The 23,623-nt window shown below is 50.5% G+C and overlaps 1 protein-coding gene and 1 long non-coding RNA gene across 2 annotated transcripts; both read right to left on the bottom strand.

Moving 5' to 3' along the window:
* Positions 1-9,712: 9,712 nt before the first annotated feature.
* On the bottom strand, positions 9,713-14,356 carry LOC147082190 (uncharacterized). Its single transcript, XM_085980411.1, has 2 exons — positions 11,136-14,356; positions 9,713-9,906 (listed from the first exon to the last, which is right to left on the bottom strand). The coding sequence occupies exon 1, from the start codon at positions 14,181-14,183 to the stop codon at positions 13,146-13,148; it is 1,038 nt and encodes a 345-aa protein (XP_085836537.1). The 5' UTR covers positions 14,184-14,356; the 3' UTR covers positions 9,713-9,906; positions 11,136-13,145.
* Positions 9,713-16,810, bottom strand: LOC147082189 (uncharacterized). Its single transcript, XR_015076245.1, has 2 exons — positions 16,690-16,810; positions 9,713-11,208 (listed from the first exon to the last, which is right to left on the bottom strand). It is a non-coding gene; the product is annotated as an uncharacterized LOC147082189 (long non-coding RNA).
* Between the last annotated feature and the right edge of the window lie 6,813 nt (positions 16,811-23,623).

Below are 23,623 nucleotides of genomic sequence, written 5' to 3'. Positions count from 1 at the left end.
TTTTAAACCAGCATTGGTTCTGGTCGTGTGTTGTCTTCCCACAACGATAGCATTTCGTTGTACCCGAAGTAATTTGTTGCACCCTGAGTGCCGCTGCCTTTAGCTGCATTTCCGCAGTTCCCTTCACTGCGGCTTCGTTCGATGCTGCAATAAGGACAGCCTTATCAAGTGTAAGATCGTTCTCTTCGAGCAGTCGTTTTTGTGTTTCTTCCTTCAACATTCCGCACACGAATTTGTCTCTCAGTGCCTCTGCCAGATTGTCCCTAAACTGACAGTGTTTCGCTAGCCTACGCAGTTCAAGCAGGTACTCCGCGTTGCTTTCCTCTTTCCGTTGCGTTCTCGCATAGAATTTGAATCGTTCAGCCAACATCAACGGTGCGGGGTTCAAGTGATCCTTCAGAACAGCCACAATATCATCGAAAGTCTGATCCGCTGGTTTAGCTGGTGATAGTAGATGCTTCAAGAGCCCGTATGTCTTTGCGCCCATCGAGTTTAGCATGGTTATAGCTTTGTCATCTTCTTCTATTTTATTGGCCTCACAATAGATCTCAATGCGTTCCACGTACGTGGCCCAATCTTCTATCTCGGAATTAAAATCGTTGATGTTACCACGCTTAGGCATCTTCCTCTCTTTCTGATAAACACCACGAATTATCTCTTTAAATTATTTTTTTTTTCCCCTAAGATGGCGGTTTTCCCGCGCTTATCTTCTTTCCCCGCCCACTTCAATGGCGGTTTCCTGCTTCTGTCTTCTTCCCCGCCTAATGGCGGCTTCCCGCGTTTCTTCCCTGGCGGGAGGGGTACACTTTCCCCACGGGCAACGGCGGCTGGCTTTCAGGTTCACAGCCTGCGCGTCGGCTTCAGGGCTTTCCCTTTTCTCGGCAGGGCAACCGGCGCTGGGTACACCCCGTTGACGGCGAACAGGTTCAGCCGCTGGGCTGGCTCTCGCACAGTTCCCCTTGCTCGGGCTCTGTCTCTCTCCCGCTCGCTCGACTCTATCGGCGCTGGGTACACCCCGTTGACAGAGAACAGTTTCAGCCGCTGGACTGGCTCTCGCGCAGTCTCCCTTGGTCGGCTCTGCCTCTCCTGCTCGCTCGGCTCCCAATCGCGCCTCCCAGCCCTCTCGCAGTCCGGTGCTTCCCTCCCCGGCTGCGGCTGAGTTTATCTCTTCCCGCGCCTACGCTCCCGGTCGCAGCGCTTCGTGGCTTCGGTCGCTGCCCGGCTTTTCCCGCCGGTCGCGGTCTAGCTGTCTCTCGATGCCGTTGCGTCCCCCAGCCTATTAGTACCGCGGCTTCCTTGCTCCACGCTGCCCCAGTCTCAGCGCCTCTGGACCCGACTTTTGTCCGGCTCCTTTCCTCCTCGACCGTGGTCGAGTGCACAGCCCTTATCCTCCGGTTATTCTTTTCACTTTCCCTTACTCACAGTCACCGTGGCTGCCTTGCTTCTCTTGCTGATCAGCTCACTCCTCACCGTGGCAGAGGGGACAGTCAGTGCCTGTTGCTGATGGAAGTTTTTGTCGCTAAATTCTTCCTCCTTTCTATTGCTGCAGCCTCGAGTTTTATCCCAGCAGAACGACGAGGGCGGTTGCCTCTTTTCGACGCTCGTTAGTTGCTTCGGTAGTATTGTTGCCGCAGGGTATGATCGGACTCGTCGCCACTGTAAAGTCTGTGGGTTGTTCAGTTAATTAATACACAGACTACCAGAGTAACTTAAAACAGGACTTTACTATTCGAAGGTAGGGGCGAATCTGCCCCATAAATCCTGACACAGCACTTATATACCGGTGTGGTCACCGTCGGTATTACAGTATACAGAAGCCAACAAAGTAGTGCAACACCTAAAGTAGTTCTCTTAAAGGTGGACGGTTACATACAATAGTTCTCTTAAAGGTAGACGGGTACATACACTACAGGTAATGAAGACATAAATCTACAGCATAAGGTAGATAACTTCTTGTTTGCATACAGGAATGCAACACATGTGGATCCAAACCAAACCCCCGCCATGATGTTTTTCAATAGAAACCTAAGATGCCGGCTGGATTTGGTCAACCCCAACATCAGAAGGGACGTGGAGAACCGGCAATTTCAAGGCATGAATGAAAGGCCAACTAGAACCTTCCAGATAGGTCAACAAGCTTTGGCCCGGGACTACCGTACCGAGAAATGGCAGCCTGGAACTATTTGCACACGACTAGGACTGCTGATGTATACCGTGGACATTGGAGAAAGCATAATAAGGCGCCATGCTGACCAGATCATAGAGTCATCCGAAAAGGGACAACCTACCCCACAACTCTATACGCCTAATGATGAAGCAGAGATACCCATTGTATCTACCTCCGATCCGGTGATATTGGACCCAGATGAACCCGACACTGGCATTCAAGCCGAATCGACCTTGCCAAAAGAACCTACTACACCACTGAAAACTACTACACCACCGAGGCGCTTTCCGGACCGAGTCAGGAAGCCTCCAGAGAGACTGACTTATAATTGATTAAATTCAGCAAATGTGTAGATTATTGTTCTTGTAAACATGTTAATTAATGATTACTTAAAATGTTATGTACTGGTTGTCTAAAAGGGGAGGAATTGTGGTGTATGTGCCTTTAAGAGCCCCTGTGTACTGTAATGCCGGTAGTGGCCACTTGGGCTATATAAGCCTGTATCGTGTCTTGTATCTTTTAGTTCACCTCCAGACTTTGTTCAGTAAACACCTGTTAAACCAACTCCTGCATTCCATGTCTCCATTAACACACGGATACAACATATTCCAGGTGCGGTCTCACCAATACCTTGTACAACTGAAGCAATACCTCCCTATTTTTATATTCTATCCCCCTAGCAATGAAAGCCAACATTCCATTGGCCTTCTTAATCACTTGCTGCACCTGCATACTAACCTTTTGAGTTTCGTGCACCAGGACCCCCAGATCCCTTTGTATTTCAGTACTTTCCAGTTTCTTGCCATTAAGATAATAACTTGCTCTACGATTTTTCCTGCCAAAGTGCATAACCTCACACTTTCCAGTATTTTCCAGTATAGTGAGGGACATGGTGTGGGAGGAGGATCAGGAGGTAGAAGGAAAAGCAATAGGAATCATGTATGAGAAGATTGTGAGGGCAATGCCACAGGATTGGATGGAAGAAATAAATGTGGAAATCTCCAAAGGAAGTAAAATGCGTCCTGCTTTTCCAAGCTTTGTACTGGAGAAAGGGGGAGAGTTAGTCCAATTTGACAACTGTAATACTCGAGATTTCTGTGAGGTATTCAGAGAATGGAGATTCAAGACACCTGCTGGTCAGGAGTTTTGGCAGAGTATATACCCACAGCTGGACTTCAACAGGATTTGGAAGGGAGTGTGGGCGAATTTTAAATGTCCAGAGTGGATTGAACTGGATTTCAAATTGGCTCATAACCGGATTTTTACCATGACAGCCTTGTGCAAGATTGGACGAGTGGAGGCGGCAACTTGCCCAATGTGTGGGACACAGGATGAGATTCTGTCCCATTTACTGGTGCTATGTCTGCAGGTAAATGACTTTAAGCACTATGTTCGACAGTTGTGTGAAGCTTTTTTGCTGGGTGGGGACCGAAGAGCGAGAATGGGAATCCCGTGGGACTCAATTTTGAGATGGGGATTGCAGGAGAGTCTGCCCGAGTCTAGCGGAGCGGCAATTAATTTAATGTTCAGTTTGGCTAGATTCGTGATTGTGCAAAGAAGGAATGCTCCATTTTTTAAGGGGAGGAGAATCAATCGAAAAGACTATTTTAAATATAAGCTAAAAGACCATTATATGGCTCTGTGGATGTTTTATTCAGAAAGGAATTTAAGGATAGTATTTTACAACCAATTTTTAAAGTACAATCGATTAATATATGTTACAGGTGACAAATTAAACTTCAGGTTTTGATGTTAAAATGTGGTGGCGGAATGGCTGTGCAGAGCGGCGGAATTGATTTGTATCACACAGTGAAATGATCAAGATGTTGTAAATCTTCTTAATGTTCAATAAAGTATAATAAAAAAAAAGTGGATAGCAGAGTCAGAAGGTTGTGGGTTCAAGTCCCGCTCCAGGGACTTGAGCACATAAAGCGAGGCTCACACTCCAGTGCGGTGCTGAGGGAGCGCCGCACTGTCGGAGGGGCAGTACTGAGGGAGCGCCGGACTGTCGGAGGGACAGTACTGAGGGAGCGCCGGACTGTCGGAGGGACAGTACTGAGGGAGTGCCGCACTGTCGGAGGGGCAGTACTGAGGGAGTGCCGCACTGTCGGAGGGGCAGTACTGAGGGAGTGCCGCACTGTCAGAGGGGCAGTACTGAGAGAGCGCTGCACTGTCGGAGGGGCAGTAATGAGGGAGCGCTGCACTGTCGGAGGGGCAGTACTGAGGGAGCACCGCACTGTCGGAGGGGCAGTACTCAGGGAGCACCGCACTGTGGGAGGGGCAGTACTGAGGGAGCGCCGCACTGTCGGAGGGACACTACTGAGGGAGCGCCGCATTGTCGGAGGGGCAGTACTGAGGGAGCGCCGCACTGTCGGAGGGGCAGTACTGAGGGAGCACCGCACTGTCGGAGGGGCAGTACTCAGGGAGCACCGCACTGTGGGAGGGGCAGCACTGTCGGAGGGGCAGTACTGAGGGAGCACCGCACAGAGGGAGCACCGCACTGTCGGAGGGGCAATACTGAGGGAGCGCCGCACTGTCGGAGGGGCAGTACTGAGGGAGCGCCGCACTGTCGGAGGGGCAGTACTGAGGGAGCGCCGCACTATCAGAGGGGCAGTACTGAGGGAGCGCCGCACTGTCGGAGGGGCAGTACTGAGGGAGCACCGCACTGTGGGAGGGGCAGCACTGAGGGAGCGCCGCACTGTCGGAGGGGCAGTACTGAGGGAGTGCTGCGCTGTGGGAGGGGCAGCACTGAGGGAGCACCGCACTGTCGGAGGGGCAATACGAAGGGTGTGCTGCACTGTCAGAGGGGCTGTACTGAGGGAGCACCGCACTGTCGGAGGGACAGTGCTCAGGGAGCGCTGCTCCATTGGAGGGGCAGTACTGCGGGAGCACCGCACTGTCAGGGGAAGCAATGCTGTGGGAGTGCTGCATTGTCGGAGGGGCAGTAATGAGGGAGCGCTGCAGTGTCGGAGGTGCTGTCTTATGGATGCGATGTTAAACTGAGGCCCCCGTCTGCCCCGTCAGGTGGACGTAAAAGATCCCGTGGTGCTATTTCGGGGAAGTTATCCCCGGTGTTTTGAGCCCAATATTTATCCCTCAATCAACATGACGAAAAAACAGATTATCTGGTCATAATTGTAGTGTATGTGCCTTTAAGAGCCCCATATGTGCTGTAATGCCGGTAATGGCCACTCGGGCTATATAAGCCTGTATATTGTGTTATATCCGTTAGTACCCCTCCAGACTTTGCTTAATAAACACCTATGAACCAACTCCTGTCTTCAGTGTCTCTATCAACACATGGACACTACAATTATCACATTGCTGTTTGTGGGAGCTTGCTGTGCGCAAATTGGCTGCCGCGTTTCCCACATTACAACAGTGACTACACTTCAAAAGTACTTCATTGGCTGTAAAGTGCTTTGGGACGTCCGGTGGTCGTGAAAGGCGGTTAAGAAGGCAAATGGAATGCTGGCCTTCATGACAAGAGGAGTTGAGTACAGGAGTAAAGAAGTCTTACTCCAATTGTATCTTCTTCTTTCTTCTTAGGCAGTCCCTCAGAGCCGAGGATGACTTGCTTTCACATTAAAAATGAGTTTTCAGGTGACTGATGAGACCACACAGGTGGGGCAGATGGTGGTTGAAGGGGCAGGTGGGTGGGGTGCTTGGATTGACATGCGCTCCTTGCACTTGGCTTCCGCTTGCTCCCGGTGAAGAGACTCGAGGTGTTCGGCGCCTTCCCGGATGCTACTCCACTTTGTGCGGTCTTGGGCCAGGGATTCCCAGCTATCAGTGGGTATGCTGTACTTTTTCAAGGAGGCTTTGAGGGTGTCCTTGAAGCGTTTCCTCTGCCCACCTGGGGCTCTCTTGCCGTGCCGGAGCTCCGAGTAGAGCGCTTGTTTCGGGAGTCTCGTATCGGGCATGCGGACAATGTGACCCGTCCATCGGAGCTAATTGAGCGTGGTCAAAGCTTCGATGCTGGGGATGTTGGCCTGAGCGAGAACACTGGCGTTGGTGCGTCTATCCTGCCAATGAATTTGCAGGATCTTGCGGAGGCAGCGTTGGTGGTATCTCTCCAGTGCACCTCAAATCACTGGAGAGGTACCACCAACGCTGCCTCCAATTATATAGGGCCTTGGTGAGACCACACCTGGAGTACTGTGTACAATTGTGGTCTCCTTACCTAAGGAAGGATAAACTTGCCATAGAGGGAGTGCAACGAAGGTTCACAAGATTAATTCTTGGGATAGCGGGACTGTCATATGAGGAGAGATTGAGTAAACTAGACCTGTATTCTCTTGAATTCAGAAGAATGAGAGGGGATCTCATTGAAGCAGACACAATTATTACAGGGCTTGATAGGGTGGATGCTGGGAGAATGTTTCCCTTGGCTGGGGAGTCTAGAACCAGGGGCCACAGCCTCAGGATAAAGGGTCGGCCATTCAGGACTGAGATGAGAAGAAATTTCTTCACACAGAGGGCGGTGAATCTTTGGAATTCTCTACCCCAGAGGGCTGTGGAGGCTCAGTCATTGGGTATATTCAAAACAGAAGTCGATAGATTTCTGACTAGTAAGGGCATCAAGGGATATTGCGATAGGGCCGGTGAATGGAGTTGAGGCAGAAGATCAGCCATGATCTCATTGAATGGCGGAGCAGGCTCGAAGGGCCGAATGGCTGACTCCTGCTCCTATTTCTTATGTTCTTATAAATACAAGTCTTTCTTTCTTATTGTGTCCAATTCTGGGCACCGCGCTTTAGGAAGGATGTGAAGGCCTTAGAGAGGTTGCAGAAAAGATTTACCAGAATGGTACCAGGAATGAGGGAATTCAGTTATGTGGAGAGACTGGAGAACTGGGATTGTTCTCCTTGGAGCAGAGAAGGTTAAGGGGAGATTAACCAGAATGGTACCAGGGATGAGGGGCTTCAGTTACGTGGAGAGACTGGAGAAGCTGGGGTTGTTCTCCTTAGAGCAGAGAAGGTTAGGGGGAGATTGACCACAATGGTACCAGGGATGAAGGACTTCAGTTATGTGGAGAGACTGGAGAAGCTGGGGTTGTTCTCCTTGGAGCAGAGAAGGTTAAGGGAGAGATTGACCACAATGGTACCAGGGATGAAGGACTTCAGTTATGTGGAGAGACTGGAGAAGCTGGGGTTGTTCTCCTTAGAGCAGAGAAGGTTAAGGGGAGATTGACCAGAATGGTACCAGGGATGAGGGGCTTCAGTGATGTGGAGAGACTGGAGAAGCTGGGGTTGTTCTCCTTAGAGCAGAGAAGGTTAGGGGAAGATTGACCAGAATGGTACCAGGGATGAGGGGCTTCAGTGATGTGGAGAGACTGGAGAAGCTGGAGTTGTTCTCCTTAGAGCAGAGAAGGTTAGGGGGAGATTGACCACAATGGTACCAGGGATGAAGGACTTCAGTGATGTGGAGAGACTGGAGAAGCTGGGCTTGTTCTCCTTAGAGCAGAGAAGGTTGAGAGGAGATTAGATGGAGGTGTTCAAAATCATGAGGGTGTCTGGACAGAGTAGATGGAGAGAAACTGTTCCCATTGGCGGAAGGCTCGAGAACCAGAGGACACAGGATTAAGGTGATTGTCAGAAGGTCCAAAGGCTCCTCACAGCTTACTGTCCCACCCAGCTTTGTATCATCAGCAAACTTGGATACATTACACTCGGTCCCTTCATCTGGGTCATTAATGTAGATTGTAAATAGCAGAGGCCCCAACACTGATCCACGCGGCACCCCACGAGATACAGCCTGCCAACCTGAAAAAGATCCGTTTATCCCTACTCTCTGTTTTCTGTCCGTTAACCAATCCTCTATCCATGCTACTATATTACCCCCAACCCCATGAGCCCTAATCTTGTGTAATAACCTTTTATGTGGCACCTTATCGAATGCCTTTTGGAAATCCAAATATACTACATCCACTGGTTCCCCTCTATCTACCCTGTTAGTTACATTCTCAAAAAACTCGAATAAATTTGTCAAACACGATTTCCTTTTCATAAAACCATGTTGACTCTGCCGAATCATGTTATGATTTTCGAAGTGACTTGATACCACTTCCTTAACAATGGATTGCAGCATTTTCCCAATGACTGATGTAGCTTTCAAAAGCTCTTATAATAATGTGTCCGTGACCACACAAACCGCTCTGGGTCCAGGTATACTGTGTATCAGTAAAACAGTCCGTGACTACACAAACCACTCTGGGTACAGGTATATTGTGTATCAGTAAAACAGTCCGTGACTACACAAACCACTCTGGGTACAGGTATATTGTGTATCAGTAAAACAGTCCGTGACTACACAAACCACTCTGGGTCCAGGTATATTGTGTATCAGTAAAACAGTCCGTGACTACACAAACCACTCTGGGTACAGGTATATTGTGTATCAGTAAAACAGTCCGTGACTACACAAACCACTCTGGGTACAGGTATATTGTGTATCAGTAAAACAGTCCGTGACTACACAAACCACTCTGGGTCCAGGTATACTGTGTATCAGTAAAACAGTCCATGACTACACAAACCACTCTGGGTACAGGTATATTGTGTATCAGTAAAACAGTCCGTGACTACACAAACCACTCTGGGTACAGGTATATTGTGTATCAGTAAAACAGTCCGTGACTACACAAACCACTCTGGGTACAGGTATATTGTGTATCAGTAAAACAGTCCGTGACTACACAAACCACTCTGGGTCCAGGTATATTGTGTATCAGTAAAACAGTCCGTGACTACACAAACCACTCTGGGTACAGGTATATTGTGTATCAGTAAAACAGTCCGTGACTACACAAACCACTCTGGGTCCAGGTATATTGTGTATCAGTAAAACAGTCCGTGACTACACAAACCACTCTGGGTCCAGGTATACTGTGTATCAGTAAAACAGTCCGTGACTACACAAACCACTCTGGGTACAGGTATATTGTGTATCAGTAAAACAGTCCGTGACTACACAAACCACTCTGGGTACAGGTATATTGTGTATCAGTAAAACAGTCCGTGACTACACAAACCACTCTGGGTCCAGGTATATTGTGTATCAGTAAAACAGTCCGTGACTACACAAACCACTCTGGGTCCAGGTATATTGTGTATCAGTAAAACAGTCCGTGACTACACAAACCACTCTGGGTCCAGGTATATTGTGTATCAGTAAAACAGTCCGTGACTACACAAACCGCTCTGGGTACAGGTATATTGTGTATCAGTAAAACAGTCTGTGACTACACAAACCACTCTGGGTACAGGTATATTGTGTATCAGTAAAACAGTCCGTGACTACACAAACCACTCTGGGTACAGGTATATTGTGTATCAGTAAAACAGTCCGTGACTACACAAACCACTCTGGGTCCAGGTATATTGTGTATCAGTAAAACAGTCCGTGACTACACAAACCACTCTGGGTACAGGTATATTGTGTATCAGTAAAACAGTCCGTGACTACACAAACCACCCTGGGTACAGGTATACTGTGTATCAGTAAAACAGTCCGTGACTACACAAACCACTCTGGGTACAGGTATACTGTGTATCAGCAAAACAGGTTTATTAAGCATTAAACATCCGGTACAAAGAAGTAGTACTTAACAAGAAGATAGTCACAGTCTGTTCGTTCAAACCCCGGCGTTCCTTCCGAGTGAGCGTGGCGCAAGTCTCCTGATGTATCTTGCTGTGTTCCGTTGACCCATGCGCGCTTACTTGGGATCTTGCTGTGTTCTGTTGACCGAAGCTCCTATCAATCTCTGGTTACACGGTACGCTGCTTTCGATGTTCAAAAACTGTATCTTTATACCCTTTTCCCTCTCGTTCTGCCTACGTGGCAGTAATTAACCCTCTAACACCTGGTAAAAAGTCTTGTTCCCCTCTTTACCCATCTTATGACCTTGTTTGATCCTTCTGACTTTTTCTCCATGCATAACAAAGTACCCTTATCTCAGATCTTCACTTTTCACAGAACACTTCCTAGAATGTTGACAAAACAGTCGGTCCATCCGATAGCTGGACCAATGAAGGACGTCTCCAACTCTTATCTATCTCTCTAGTTTTTATCTCTTTAAGCATAATATTGCTGAATTCCTCGTCTCCATAAACTTAGCACAACATTCCATTACTTCAGTAATTTTAAACAGAGCTTTTTAGTCAGGTTGGCATAATCCCATCCTGCTTTGCTCTCAGCCATTCTCCATTTTATACAGGCTTTTAGGCTCTTAACATACAATTTCACATATTATAGTTATATTAGAGTGGTTATTGAATCTTAATAATGTTTACTAAATCCTACAGGTACACCCTATCCTACACTGATGTCATGCTAACTGGCCTGTAGTTCCCTGTTTTTCCTCTCCCTCCTTTCTTGAATAGCGGTGTTACATTTGCGACCTTCCAATCCGCTGGGACCATTCTACAATCTCGGGCATTTTGGAAGATCAAAACCAATGCATCCACTATCTCTTCAGCCACCTCTTTTACAACCCTAGGATGTAGGCCGTCCGGTCCAGGGGATTTGTCGGCTTTTAGTCCCATTAGTTTTCCTAGTATCTTTTCTCTACTTATATTAATGACGTTAAGTTCCTCACCCTCATTACACCCTTGGTTCCCCACCATTGTTGCTGTGCTTTTTGCGTCTTCTACTGTGAAGACATTTTTTTAATGTTTCTGCTATTTTCTTATTCCCCATAATAATTTCTGCTGCCTCAGCCTCTAACATAGAAACATAGAAGATAGGAGCAGGAGTAGGCCATTCGGCCCCTCGAGCCTGCTCCGCCATTCAATGAGATCATGGCTGATCATCCAAACTCAGTACCCTGTCCCTATAGAAACATAGGCTAAACCTATTACAACACAGTCCAAGCAGAATCTATTACCTGTGAACCAACAGCTTCAAATATCTGATTAATCATTCCAGTAAAATATTTGAATTCACAGCGGAAGATAAGCTGTTTTACCTCTACGATAGATGGGTTCATGTTCCGGAATATGCAGAGCCAGTATACGCACGCCTGCCTTGTACTGAAGGGTCTGCAATGTTAAAAACAATGTTTGGCAGGTTTTCTCAATTACAAAAATGAATCTGACCAGCACAAGTCAAATGAGGAATATCCGGGGGCAGTAGATGACACACGGTCCAACCACCCAGTCCCCAGGTTTGACACATACCGTACACTACTCTGCCCATCTTACCTTCAGCCGCCTGTTCAGCCATTCATTACACACCACATTCAGTGTTCTTGCAGCTCTGTACATGTGTACGTATGTTGGAAAGTACAGGGGCTGCACTGTGGTACAAAGCAGTAACATAGTGAGGGATTGAGATGACAACACAAAAAAAACAGGTTTTAGCTGTTTATTGATATCTTCTCAACCCTGAGATAAGACAGATCCTGACTACACACTCCAGCCTGTTGGTCTTACTATTACATACAGGACTTACATGGGCAGCTTTATTCCTTTTCATCAGCATCGTGGCATACAACTCAAAGTACAGTGAGATAAGGTAGCGGCTGGTGTGAATGGGGGGGCTAGAGGGAGGACAATGATGAGGAGGAGATAGGTTCTTGTGACCAATTCCCCACATGGTCAGCTCTCAATCATACAGAGGCTAGCTGCTTCCCTGCATTTATATAGTGCCTTTCACGACCACCGGACTTCTCAAAGCACTTTACAGCCAATTAAGTACTTTTTTTTTTGAAGTGGAGTCACTGTTGCAATGTAGGAAAGGGACCAACGTTGACTTTTGCTACTCTTTTCCTTTTTACATACTTGTAGAAACTCTTACAATCTGCTTTTATATTTCTTACTCGTTTTCTCTCATTCTATTTTTTCCCTTTTTATCAACTTTTTGGTCAACCTTTACTGGTTTCTGAAACTCTCCCAATCCTCAGGCTTACTATTATTCTTTGCAACATTATAAGCTTCTTCTTTCAATCTAATGTTATCCTTAACTTCTTTAGTTAGCCACGGTTGGATCACTTTTCCTGTGGAGTTTTTGTTTCTCAATGGAATGTATTTTTGTTGAGAATGATGAAATATTTCTTTAAATGCTAGCCACTGCTTATCTACCACCATATCTTTTAATCTATTTTTCCAATCTACCTTAGCCAACTCGCCCCTCATACCTATGCAATAGGCTTTATTTAAGTTTAAGACTCTAGTTTTGGACTGAGGCAAGTGCCTCTCAAAATTAACATAAAATTCTATCATATTATGATCACTCTGCCCCAGAGGATCCTTTACTATGAGATTGCTAATTAACCCTGTCTCATTACACAACATATGATCTAAAATAGCCTGTTCCCTGGTTGGTTCCATGAAATATTGTTTTAGGAAACTGTCCCAAATGCATCCCATGAACTCATCCTCCAGACTACCTTTGCCAATTTGATTTGTCCATTCTATATGAAGATTAAAGTTCCCCAAGATTATTGCATTATTTTTGTAGCAAGCTCCTGCTATTTCTTGATTAATATTCTGTCCAACGGTTTAGCTATGGTTAGGGGGCCTATATACTACTACCAGTGTTTTCTACCCCTTGTTATTCCTTAGCTCCTTATTCTACTTCCTGATCTTCCGAGTCGAGATCCTTTCTCGCTTCCGTTTTTCAAAATGACGGCCACGGGATCTTTTACGCCCCCCTGCGATGGCAGACGGGGCCTTGGTTTAACGTTGCATCCGAAAGATGTCACCGCTGACAGAGCAGCTCTCCCTCAGTACTGCCCTGGAGTGTCAGCCTAGATTATGTGCTCAAGTCTCCAGAGTGGGACTCAAACCCACGACCTTCTGACTCTAGATGTGAGAGTGTCATCCACTGAGCTGAGGCTGACCCCTCTTAAACTCCAGCCTAGTTACTTGGGTTGTCAGCATCTTCAAACCGCCCCCGACCCCCCCAACCCCGTAATTGCCATTATTAACACAGAACAGTCCTTCATGTGATTAACAGCAGAATGGGACCAGTGCGCTCAGGTGTGAACTCGCTGGTGTCTCAGCAGGCGAGTTGAACTGGTGAATTCCTTTTCACACACTGAGCAGGTGAACAGCCTCTCCCCGGTGTGCAGTCGCTGGTGTCTCACCAGGTGCGATAACTGACCAAACCTCTTCCCGCAGTGAGAGCAGCTGAACGGCCTCTCCCTGGTGTGGATGCATCGATGCTTCTTCAAGCCCTTGGAGCATTTGAAACTCTTGTCGCAGTCGGAACATTTAAACGGCCTCTCGTCAGTGTGAACCAGATGGTGTTCCCGCAGAGAGGTGAGACGAGTGAATCCTTTCCCGCACTCGGAGCAGGAGAACGGCCTCTCGTCAGTGTGAACCAGCTGGTGTTTCCGCAGAGTGGAGGGACGATTGAATCCTTTCCCGCACTCGGAGCAGGTGAACAGCCTTTCGTCAGTGTGAACTCGCTGGTGCAGCCGCAGAGAGGAGGGACGAGTGTATCCTTTCCCGCACTCGGAGCAGGAGAACGGCCTCTCGTCAGTGTGAACCAGCTGGTGTATCAGCAGGGTGGAGGAGAGAGTGAATCCCTTCCCACACACGGAACAGGTGAACGGCCTCTCCCCGGTGTGAACACGCTTGTGTGTCAACAGCTGGCAAGACTGGTTAAACCTCTTCTCACAGTGAGAGCAGGCAAACGGCTTCTCCCCGGCGTGAACTTGCCGGTGTCTCAGCAGAACGGATTGTGTAGTGAATCCCTTCCCGCACACTGAGCAGGTGAACGGCCTCTCCCCGGTGTGAACTCGCCGGTGTCTCAGCAGAACGGATTGTGTAGTGAATCCCTTCCCGCACACAGAGCAGGTGAACGGCCATTTCACAGAGTGACTGCGTTGATGAGTCTCCAGCTCGGAAAGGCAACTGAATCCTATCCCGCATTCCCGACATTTGCACGGACTCTCCTCGCTTTGGTTACACTTGTGCCTCCCCAGGCTGCACCTTCGGTTGAATCCACGTCCACACACAAGACACGTGTGCAGTTTGCCCGCACTCTGATTGCTGCTTTCCGCTTCCATATGTCGATGATATTCAGGTCCTGATGAATCGAGTGACTCTGTCAGATCTTCGTGTGAAGTTTGCGTTAAGCTGCCCGTCTGTAATTCCTCCCCTTGCAGGAGACGGTAAAAGAGGTTTATATAAGTAATTAATGCAAATACAGGAAAGAAAATAAAGAAAGACTGGCCTTTAGATAGCGCCTTTCACGACCAACGGTTTTACAGTCAATGAAGTACTTTCTGAAGTGTAGTCGCTGTTGTAATGTGGGAAACACTGCAGCCAATTTGCATGATCAATAATGGCCAGGACACCGGGGATAACTTTCCTGCCCTTCTTCGAAATAATGGGAGCTTTTATGTCCACCTGAACGTCTCTTCCGAAAGACGGCCCTCCGACAGTGCGGCACTCCCTCAGTACTGCTCCTCTGACAGTGTGGCGCTCCCCTAGTACTGACCCTCCGACAGTGCGGCGCTCCCTCAGTACTGACCCTCCGACAGTGTGGCGCTCCCCCAGTACTGCCCCTCCGGCAGTGCAGCGCTCCCTCAGTACTGCCCCTCCAACAGTGCGGCGCTCCCTCAGTATTGCCCCTCCGAGAGTGCGGCGCTCCCTCAGTACTGCCCCTCCGACAGTGCGGCGCTCCCTCAGTACTGCCCCTCCGACAGTGCGGCGCTCCCTCAGTACTGCCCCTCTGACAGTGCGGCGCTCCCTCAGTACTGCCCCTCCGACAGTGCGGCGCACCCTCAGTACTGCCCCTCCGACAGTGCAGCGCTCCCTCAGTACTGCCCCTCCCACAGTGCAGCACTCCCTCAGTACTGCCCCTCCGACAGTGCGGCGCTCCCTCAGTACTGCCCCTCCCACAGTGCAGCACTCCCTCAGTACTGCCCCTCTGACAGTGCAGCACTCCCTCAGTACTGCCCCTCCGACAGTGCAGCGCTCCCTCAGTACTGACCCTCCAACAGTGCGGCGCTCCCTCAGCACTGCCCCTCCGACAGTGCGGCGCTCCCTCAGTACTGCCCCTCCGACAGTGCGGCGCCCCCTCAGTACTGCCCCTCTGACAGTGTGGCGCTCCCCCAGCACCACACCGGAGTGTCAGCCTCGCTTTATGTGCTCAAGTCCCTGGAGCGGGATTTGAACACACATCCCTGGAGCGGGACTTGAACCCACAACCTTCTGACTCTGCTACCCACTGAGCCACAGCTGGCTCCAGTCTTTTACACAGTTTCATCATAACTTCCTTGCTTTTGCACTCTATGCCTCTCCTAAAGCAGGGGAGTTATGATGAATTGTTAAACAGTTTTTTTTTTGCAGAGTGACCAAGGCTGTCTGTAGGAAACAATTTTACATTTCAAAGAAGCTTGTATTGTGAAGCTTCTGCCCCTTTGCCAGGCCCGCTGCCTGCGGCCCCTCTCCCAGATTCCAGCCCCAGCTCTGTGCTGCCTGCGGCCCCTCTCCCAGATTCCAGCCCCAGCTCTGTGCTGCCTGCGGCCCCTCTCCCAGATTCCAGCCCCAGCTCTGTGCTGCCTGCGGCCCCTCTCCCAGATTCCAGCCCCAGCTCTGTGCTGCCTGCGGCCCCTCTCCCAGATTCCAGCCCCAGCTCTGTGCTGCCTGCGGCCCCTCTCCCAGATTCCAGCCCCAGCTCTGTGCTGCCTGCGGCCCCTCTCCCAGATTCCAGCCCCGGCTCTGTGCTGCCTGCGGCCCCTCTCCCAGATTCCAGCCCCAGCTCTGTGCTGCCTGCGGCCCCTCTCCCAGATTCGAGCCCCAGCTCTGTGCTGACTGCGGCCCCTCTCCCAGATTCCAGCCCCAGCTCTGTGCTGCCTGCGGCCCCTCTCCCAGATTCCAGCCCCAGCTCTGTGCTGCCTGCGGTCCCTCTCCCAGATTCCAGCCCCAGCTCTGTGCTGCCTGCGGCCCCTCTCCCAGATTCCAGCCCCAGCTCTGTGCTGCCTGCGGCCCCTCTCCCAGATTCCAGCCCCAGCTCTGTGCTGCCTGCGGCCCCTCTCCCAGATTCCAGCCCCAGCTCTGTGCTGACTGAGCTGCTCTCACCTCGGGACAGCGCGTCACAATCGGCCCCAGCGCACCTGAGCTGGAGAGGAGGCCCCGCCCCCTTGCCGCGCCACCATTGGTTGGAGGACCAGGCCACCCAGTTCAGTCCTCCCACCTCAGCCGTCTTCCTATTGGTCAGAGCTCCCGTCAGTCACAGGCCGGATCGGGCCTCCATCCACTTGATTGGGCCTCTTCCTCTGATGACGTCACAATCGGGCCCCAGCCTCAGCGCCGGAGAGGAGGCCCTGCCCCCTTGCCGCGCCGCCATTGGTTGGAGGACCAGGCCGCCCAGTTCAGTCCTCCCAGCTCAGCCCTCTTCCTATTGGTCCGCGCTCCCGTCAGTCAGAAACACGTTGCTCCGGCTCACTCCGCCCCCCCGAGCGGCTCAATCCGCTCCGTTCGGGCTCCGCGGAGGTCCCGCCCGACTCTCAGGTTTGGTTTTTCCCGTATTTTACTTTATAATCTCGCTCTCCGCTCCCCGCTCACCTCAATTTAAATCGATTCCCCAACACTTTACTTTACCCCGGCCGCTGATTCCGCCTCTTCCACGGGCCCGGCCTTCAGGCTGCTGCCCGGAGGCCCCGCGCAGGCGCACTGGCAGCCTCGTGTTGTGGTGGGGCCGAATAAGCATGCGCGGCCCCCCCTCTCCACATTTAAAGGGACATCCACCCCCTCCACATTTAAAGGGACATCCACCCCCTCCACATTTAAAGGGACATCCACCCCCTCCACATTTAAAGGGACACCCACCCCCCTCCGCATTTCAAGGGACACCCACCCCCCCTCCGCATTTAAAGGGACACCCACCCCCCTCCGCATTTAAAGGGACACCCACCCCTCTCTGCATTTCAAGGGACACCCTCCCCCCTCCGCATTTCAAGGGACACCCTCCCCCCTCCGCATTTCAAGGGACACCCTCCCCCCTCCGCATTTCAAGGGACACCCACCCCCCTCCGTATTTAAAGGGATATCCACCCCCTCCACATTTAAAGGGACACCCACCCCCCTCCGCATTTCAAGGGACACCCACCCCCCCTCCGCATTTCAAGGGACACCCACCCCCCTCCGCATTTAAAGGGACACCCACCCCCCTCCGCATTTCAAGGGACACCCTCCCCCCTCCGCATTTCAAGGGACACCCTCCCCCCTCCGCATTTCAAGGGACACCCACCCCCTCCGTATTTAAAGGGATATCCACCCCCTCCACATTTAAAGGGACACCCACCCCCCTCCGCATTTCAAGGGACACCCACCCCCCCTCCGCATTTAAAGGGACACCCACCCCCCTCCGCATTTAAAGGGACACCCACCCCCTCCGCAGTTAAAGGGACACCCACCCCCCTCCGCATTTCAAGGGACACCCTCCCCCCTCCGCATTTAAAGGGACACCCTCCCCCCTCCGCATTTAAAGGGACACCCACCCCCCTCCGCATTTCAAGGGACACCCTCCCCCCTCCGCATTTAAAGGGACACCCTCCCCCCTCCGCATTTCAAGGGACACCCTCCCCCCTCCGCATTTCAAGGGACACCCCCCTCCGCATTTCAAGGGACACCCTCCCCCCTCCGCATTTCAAGGGACACCCACCCCCCTCCGTATTTAAAGGGATATCCACCCCCTCCACATTTAAAGGGACACCCACCCCCCCTCCGCATTTAAAGGGACACCCACCCCCCTCCGCATTTAAAGGGACACCCACCCCCCTCCGCATTTCAAGGGACACCCTCCCCCCTCCGCATTTCAAGGGACACCCTCCCCCCTCCGCATTTCAAGGGACACCCAGCCCCTCCGTATTTAAAGGGAGATCCACCCCCTCCACATTTAAAGGGACACCCACCCCCCTCCGCATTTCAAGGGACACCCACCCCCCCTCCGCATTTAAAGGGACACCCACCCCCCTCCGCATTTAAAGGGACACCCACCACCTCCGCAGTTAATGGGACACCCACCCCCCTCCGCATTTCAAGGGACACCCTCCCCCCTCCGCAATTAAAGGGACACCCACCCCCTCCGCAGTTAAAGGGACGCCCACCCCCCTCCGCATTTCAAGGGACACCCTCCCCCCTCCGCATTTAAAGGGACACCCACCCCCTCCGCATTTCAAGGGACACCCTCCCCCCTCCGCATTTCAAGGGACATCCTCCCCCCTCCGCATTTCAAGGGACACCCTCCCCCCTCCGCATTTCAAGGGACACCCTCCCCCCTCCGCATTTCAAGGGACACCCTCCCCCCTCCGCATTTCAAGGGACGCCCACCCCCCTCCGTATTTAAAGGGATATCCACCCCCTCCACATTTAAAGGGACACCCACCCCTCTCCACATTTCAAGGGACACCCACCCCCCCTCCGCATTTAAAGGGACACCCACCCCCCTCCGCATTTAAAGGGACACCCACCCCCTCCGCATTTCAAGGGACACCCTCCCCCCTCCGCATTTCAAGGGACACCCTCCCCCCTCCGCATTTCAAGGGACACCCAGCCCCTCCGTATTTAAAGGGAGATCCACCCCCTCCACATTTAAAGGGACACCCACCCCCCTCCGCATTTCAAGGGACACCCACCCCCCCTCCGCATTTAAAGGGACACCCACCCCCTCCGCGGTTAAAGGGACACCCACCCCCCCTCCGCATTTCAAGGGACACCCTCCCCCCTCCGCAATTAAAGGGACACCCACCCCCTCCGCAGTTAAAGGGACGCCCACCCCCCCGCATTTCAAGGGACACCCTCCCCCCTCCGCATTTAAAGGGACACCCACCCCCTCCGCATTTAAAGGGACACCCACCCAATACAATAATACAATACAAATCGCTTTATTGGCATGATAAGGTACATCTTATGTTGCCAAAGCATCAAAATACATTTATGGTTGAACACATAAACGCGGTTCCATTCATACAGTGTATAAACAGGTATATCCCTGAGTGTATAAATATACATTCGCGTTGTTTATATATATTCTTTTCTTAGTTTACTGGTTGTCCCTCTGTTCATGGCAAGCTGTAACATAGTGTGCCGCCAGTGTTATACAGCTTCTCTCCTCTCCCAGTAGGAATGGGAGTTTTTGGTTGTCATTCAGATTTCTGAAATCAGGGCATATTTGTGAGAATTTTTGGTAGAAATTCTCCCTGATGCCCTGATATTTTCCACAAGCTGTGAGGAAGTGCATCTCTGTCTCCACCACTCCCTGACTGCAGTGAGAGCATATCCTGTCCTCTCTTGGCAGCCTGGTCTGCCTGTGTCTGCCTTTTTCGATCGCTAGGCTATGTTCGCTAAGTCTGTACCTTGTCAAGGTTCTTCTCAGTTTGTTATCCTTTACCATGGTCAGGTAATCAGCTATGTTGTATTGTCTGTTTAGGGCCAAGTAGCAATTGAGTTTGCTTTGGGTTTTTGTTGTTTCTGCCCAATATGTCAGATATTTTTCCTTTTGCTTAGCGACGATTGTGTTGGGTCGAATTCTTTGTGTTACCCTGTCACTGTCCTGGAGCTGGGTATTGTTAGTAGTTACTTCACTGAGTCCCAGGACTAGTTGACTGAGGGTATTCTTCTTTATGGTCAGCTCTTGGCATTTCAGGGCGTCGTAGTGATAGCATTGGGGATTGCTCATTTGTAGGTGATTCCAAAATTTGGTGGCTCTTTTTTGGATAGTGATTATTAATGGATATTGGCCTAGTTCCGCCCTGCATGCATTGTTTACTGTTTTCCTTTGAGTCCGGAGGATACTTTTACAGAATTCTGCATGTAGGATCTCAATTGGGTGTTTGTCCCATTTTGCAAATTCTTGTTGAGTTAGCGGTCCCCATACCTCACTGCCATAGAGTGCAATTGGTTCAATTACTGATTTGAAAATTTTGAGCCAAATGCTAATTGGGATTTCTATTTGGATTGATTTTTTGATGGCATAGAAAGCCCTTCTTGCTTTCTCTTTCAGTTCATTCACAGCCAGTTTGAAGTTTCCCGTAGAACTGATTTTTAAGCCCAAGTATGTGTAGTTAGTGGTTTGTTCAATTTTGGTTGTTCCTACTGTGAAATTTATTTTGGGTCCCTGATGTTTGGATCTTTGCTGGAACACAAGGACTTTGGTTTTTTGGGGATTTATTGTCAGGGCCCAAGTCTGGCAGTACGACTCCAGCAGGTCCAGGTTTTGCTGTAGCCCCTCTTTAGTAGGTGACAGCAGAACCAGGTCGTCTGCATAGAGGAGGAATTTAACCTTGGATTCATATAGGGTGAGGCCGGGTGCTGTAGATTGTTCAAGTAGTTTTGCCAATCCATTTATGTAAATATTAAAGAGTGTCGGTGAGATTGGCGAGCCCTGCGTCACCCCCCGCCCCTGTGGGAAGTATTTTGTTTGTTTGTCTCCAATTTTAACTGCACATTTGTTGTTTGTATACATTGATTTAATTACATCATATGTTTTCCCTCCTACCCCACTTTCGATAAGTTTCAGGAATAAACCGTCATGCCAGATGGAGTCGAAAGCCTTCTGGAAATCTACAAAGCATGCGTAGATTTTGCTTTTGTTATTGTGAACGTGTTTGTCAATTAGGGTCTGTAGGGTGAAGATATGATCGGATGTTCTATAGTTTGGCAGGAATCCAATTTGGCTTTTACTCAAGACATTGTGCTCCTCAAGGAAGTTTATAAGTCTTTTGTTTATGATGCTACAGAATACCTTCCCCAGGTTACTGTTTACACAGATGCCTCGATAGTTGTTTGGGTCGATTTTGTCCCCACTTTTGTATATGGGCGTTATGAGTCCTTTGTTCCAGATATCAGGGAACCCCCTCCGCAGTTAAAGGGACACCCACCCCCCTCCGCAGTTAAAGGGACACCCACCCCCCTCCGCATTTCAAGGGACACCCTCCCCCCTCCGCATTTCAAGGGACACCCTCCCCCCTCCGCATTTCAAGGGACACCCTCCCCCCTCCGCATTTCAAGGGACACCCTCCCCCCTCCGCATTTCAAGGGACACCCACCCCCCTCCGTATTTAAAGGGATATCCACCCCCTCCACATTTAAAGGGACACCCACCCCCTCCACATTTCAAGGGACACCCACCCCCCCCTCCGCATTTAAAGGGACACCCACCCCCCTCCGCATTTAAAGGGACACCCACCCCCCTCCGCATTTAAAGGGACACCCACCCCCCCTCCGCATTTCAAGGGACACCCTCCCCCCTCCGCATTTCAAGGGACACCCTCCCCCCTCCGCATTTCAAGGGACACCCACCCCCTCCGTATTTAAAGGGATATCCACCCCCTCCGCATTTCAAGGGACACCCACCCCCCCTCCGCATTTAAAGGGACACCCACCCCCTCCGCAGTTAAAGGGACACCCACCCCCCTCCGCATTTCAAGGGACACCCTCCCCCCTCCGCAATTATTGGGACACCCACCCCCTCCGCAGTTAAAGGGACGCCCACCCCCCTCCGCATTTCAAGGGACACCCTCCCCCCTCCACATTTCAAGGGACACCCTCCCCCCTCCGCATTTCAAGGGACACCCACCCCCCTCCGCATTTAAAGGGACACCCACCCCCCTCTGCATTTAAAGGGACACCCACCCCCCGCCACATTTGAAAGGACTCCCTCCCCCCTCCGCATTTAAAGGGACACCCTCCCCCCTCCGCATTTAAAGGGACACCCACCCCCTCCACATTTGAAGGGACTCCCTCTCCCCCCTCTCATGTCCTTTACTGTGGAGGAGTAATTCCTGGAGTGTTTACGGGATGGTTTCCTGGACCAATATGTCGAGGAACCAACCAGAGATCAGGCCATCTTAGACTGGGTATTGTGTAACGAGAAAGGATTAATTAGCAATGTTGTTGTACGAGGCCCCTTGGGTTACATAGAAGATAGGAGCAGGCGTAGGCCATTCGGCCCTTCGAGCCTGCTCCGCCATTCAATGAGATCATGGCTAATCATTGAAATTCAGTACCCTGTCCCTGCCTTCTCCCCATATCCCTTGATCCCTTTAGCCTTAAGAAATATATCCAAATCTTTCTTGAATATATTTAATGAACTGGCCTCCACCGGCCTCTGTGGCAGAGAATTCCACAGGTTCACCACTCTCTGGGTGAAGAAATTCCTCCTCATTTCAGTCCTAAATGTCCTACCCCTTATCCTTAGACTATGACCCCTGGTTCTGGACTCCCTGACCATTGGGAACATCCTTCCAGCATCTAGTCTGTCCAGGCAATTAGATCCGTGATTCTTAGGGTATGATGTTTCCCAATAACTACACGGAGGCTGTAACTTAACAATCAACAGGTGTTTACTGGAGTAGGGTAGTCTCAAGACTGCAGTACAGAGGCATGCTCAAAGCTTATATACAGGTGTGGTCACTGCCGGTACTACAGTATACAGGAGCTGTAAAAGTAGTTCTCTCTTAAAGGTACATACACTACACAGGCCTGACAGAATTTTAAAGGTTTCGATGAGAGCCCCTCTCAATCTTCTAAACTCCAGTGAGTATAAGCCCAATCGACACAATCTCTCCTCATACGTCATTCCTGCCATCCCAGGTATCAGCCTGGTGAATCTTCGCTGCACTCCTTGCATAGCAAGAACGTCCTTCCTCAGATAAGGCAACCAAAACTGCACACAATACTCAAGATGTGGTCTCACCAAGGCCCTGTACAACTGCAGCAAGACATCCTTGTTCCTGTACTCAAACCCTCTCGCTACGAAGCCCAACATACCATTTGCCTTCTTAACCGCCTGCTGCACCTGCATGCTTACCTTCAGTGACTGGTGCACAAGGACACCCAGGTTTCGTTGCACTTCCCCTTCTCCCAATCTATTGCCATTTAGATAATAATCTGCCTTCCTGTTTTTGCCACCGAAGTGGATAAGCTCACATTTATCCACGTTATATTGCACCTGCCATGTTTCTGCCCAATTACCCAACATGTCCAAATCATCCTGGAGTTTCTCGGCATCCTCCTCACAGCACACACACCCACCCAGCTTTGTCTCATCTGCAAATTTGGAGAAATTACATCTAATTCCCTTGTCCAGATCATCTATCTCTATCTATATATATAAAAGCGGCTCTTCTGTCTGTCCCGATGTCTGTCCCGATGTCTGTCTGTCTGTCCATTCTCTATACGTTTGAAAGTTACAGAGCGTACCAACGCGCGCGTCGCCTCAAAAGAAAGCTTGCGATTCCGGACCGGTCATAGGCGTATTTACGTTTCGGCCGGACAAAAATCCCGCCCGCGGTATCCCAAAAACGTTCAGCGTTCCGCTCATTAGCATCTCATTAGCGACCGTGTGACGTCGAGGTCCACCAATCGGACGGCGAGTTCCTTCCTACAGTTGAGTGTCGAGTGACTCGACGATTGACCAATCCTACGCTTCGGTGACCTGACCGGTCGACCAATGCGTGTGTGGGCGGGCCTTATCCTTCTGAACCGAGGTGAGTGG

This window comes from Somniosus microcephalus, unplaced genomic scaffold, assembly GCF_052327205.1.
Source record: "Somniosus microcephalus isolate GS21.2 unplaced genomic scaffold, FLI_Smic_1.0 scaffold148, whole genome shotgun sequence".
Taxonomy (NCBI): domain Eukaryota; kingdom Metazoa; phylum Chordata; class Chondrichthyes; order Squaliformes; family Somniosidae; genus Somniosus; species Somniosus microcephalus.
Note: the sequence above shows the minus strand (reverse complement) of the source record. Positions and strands in the feature narration are given on the sequence as shown.

Excerpts from the sequence above, each read along its gene's own strand:
- LOC147082190 (XM_085980411.1), bottom strand. The coding sequence starts at position 14,183 with ATGGAAGCGGAAAGCAGCAATCAGAGTGCGGGCAAACTGCACACGTGT.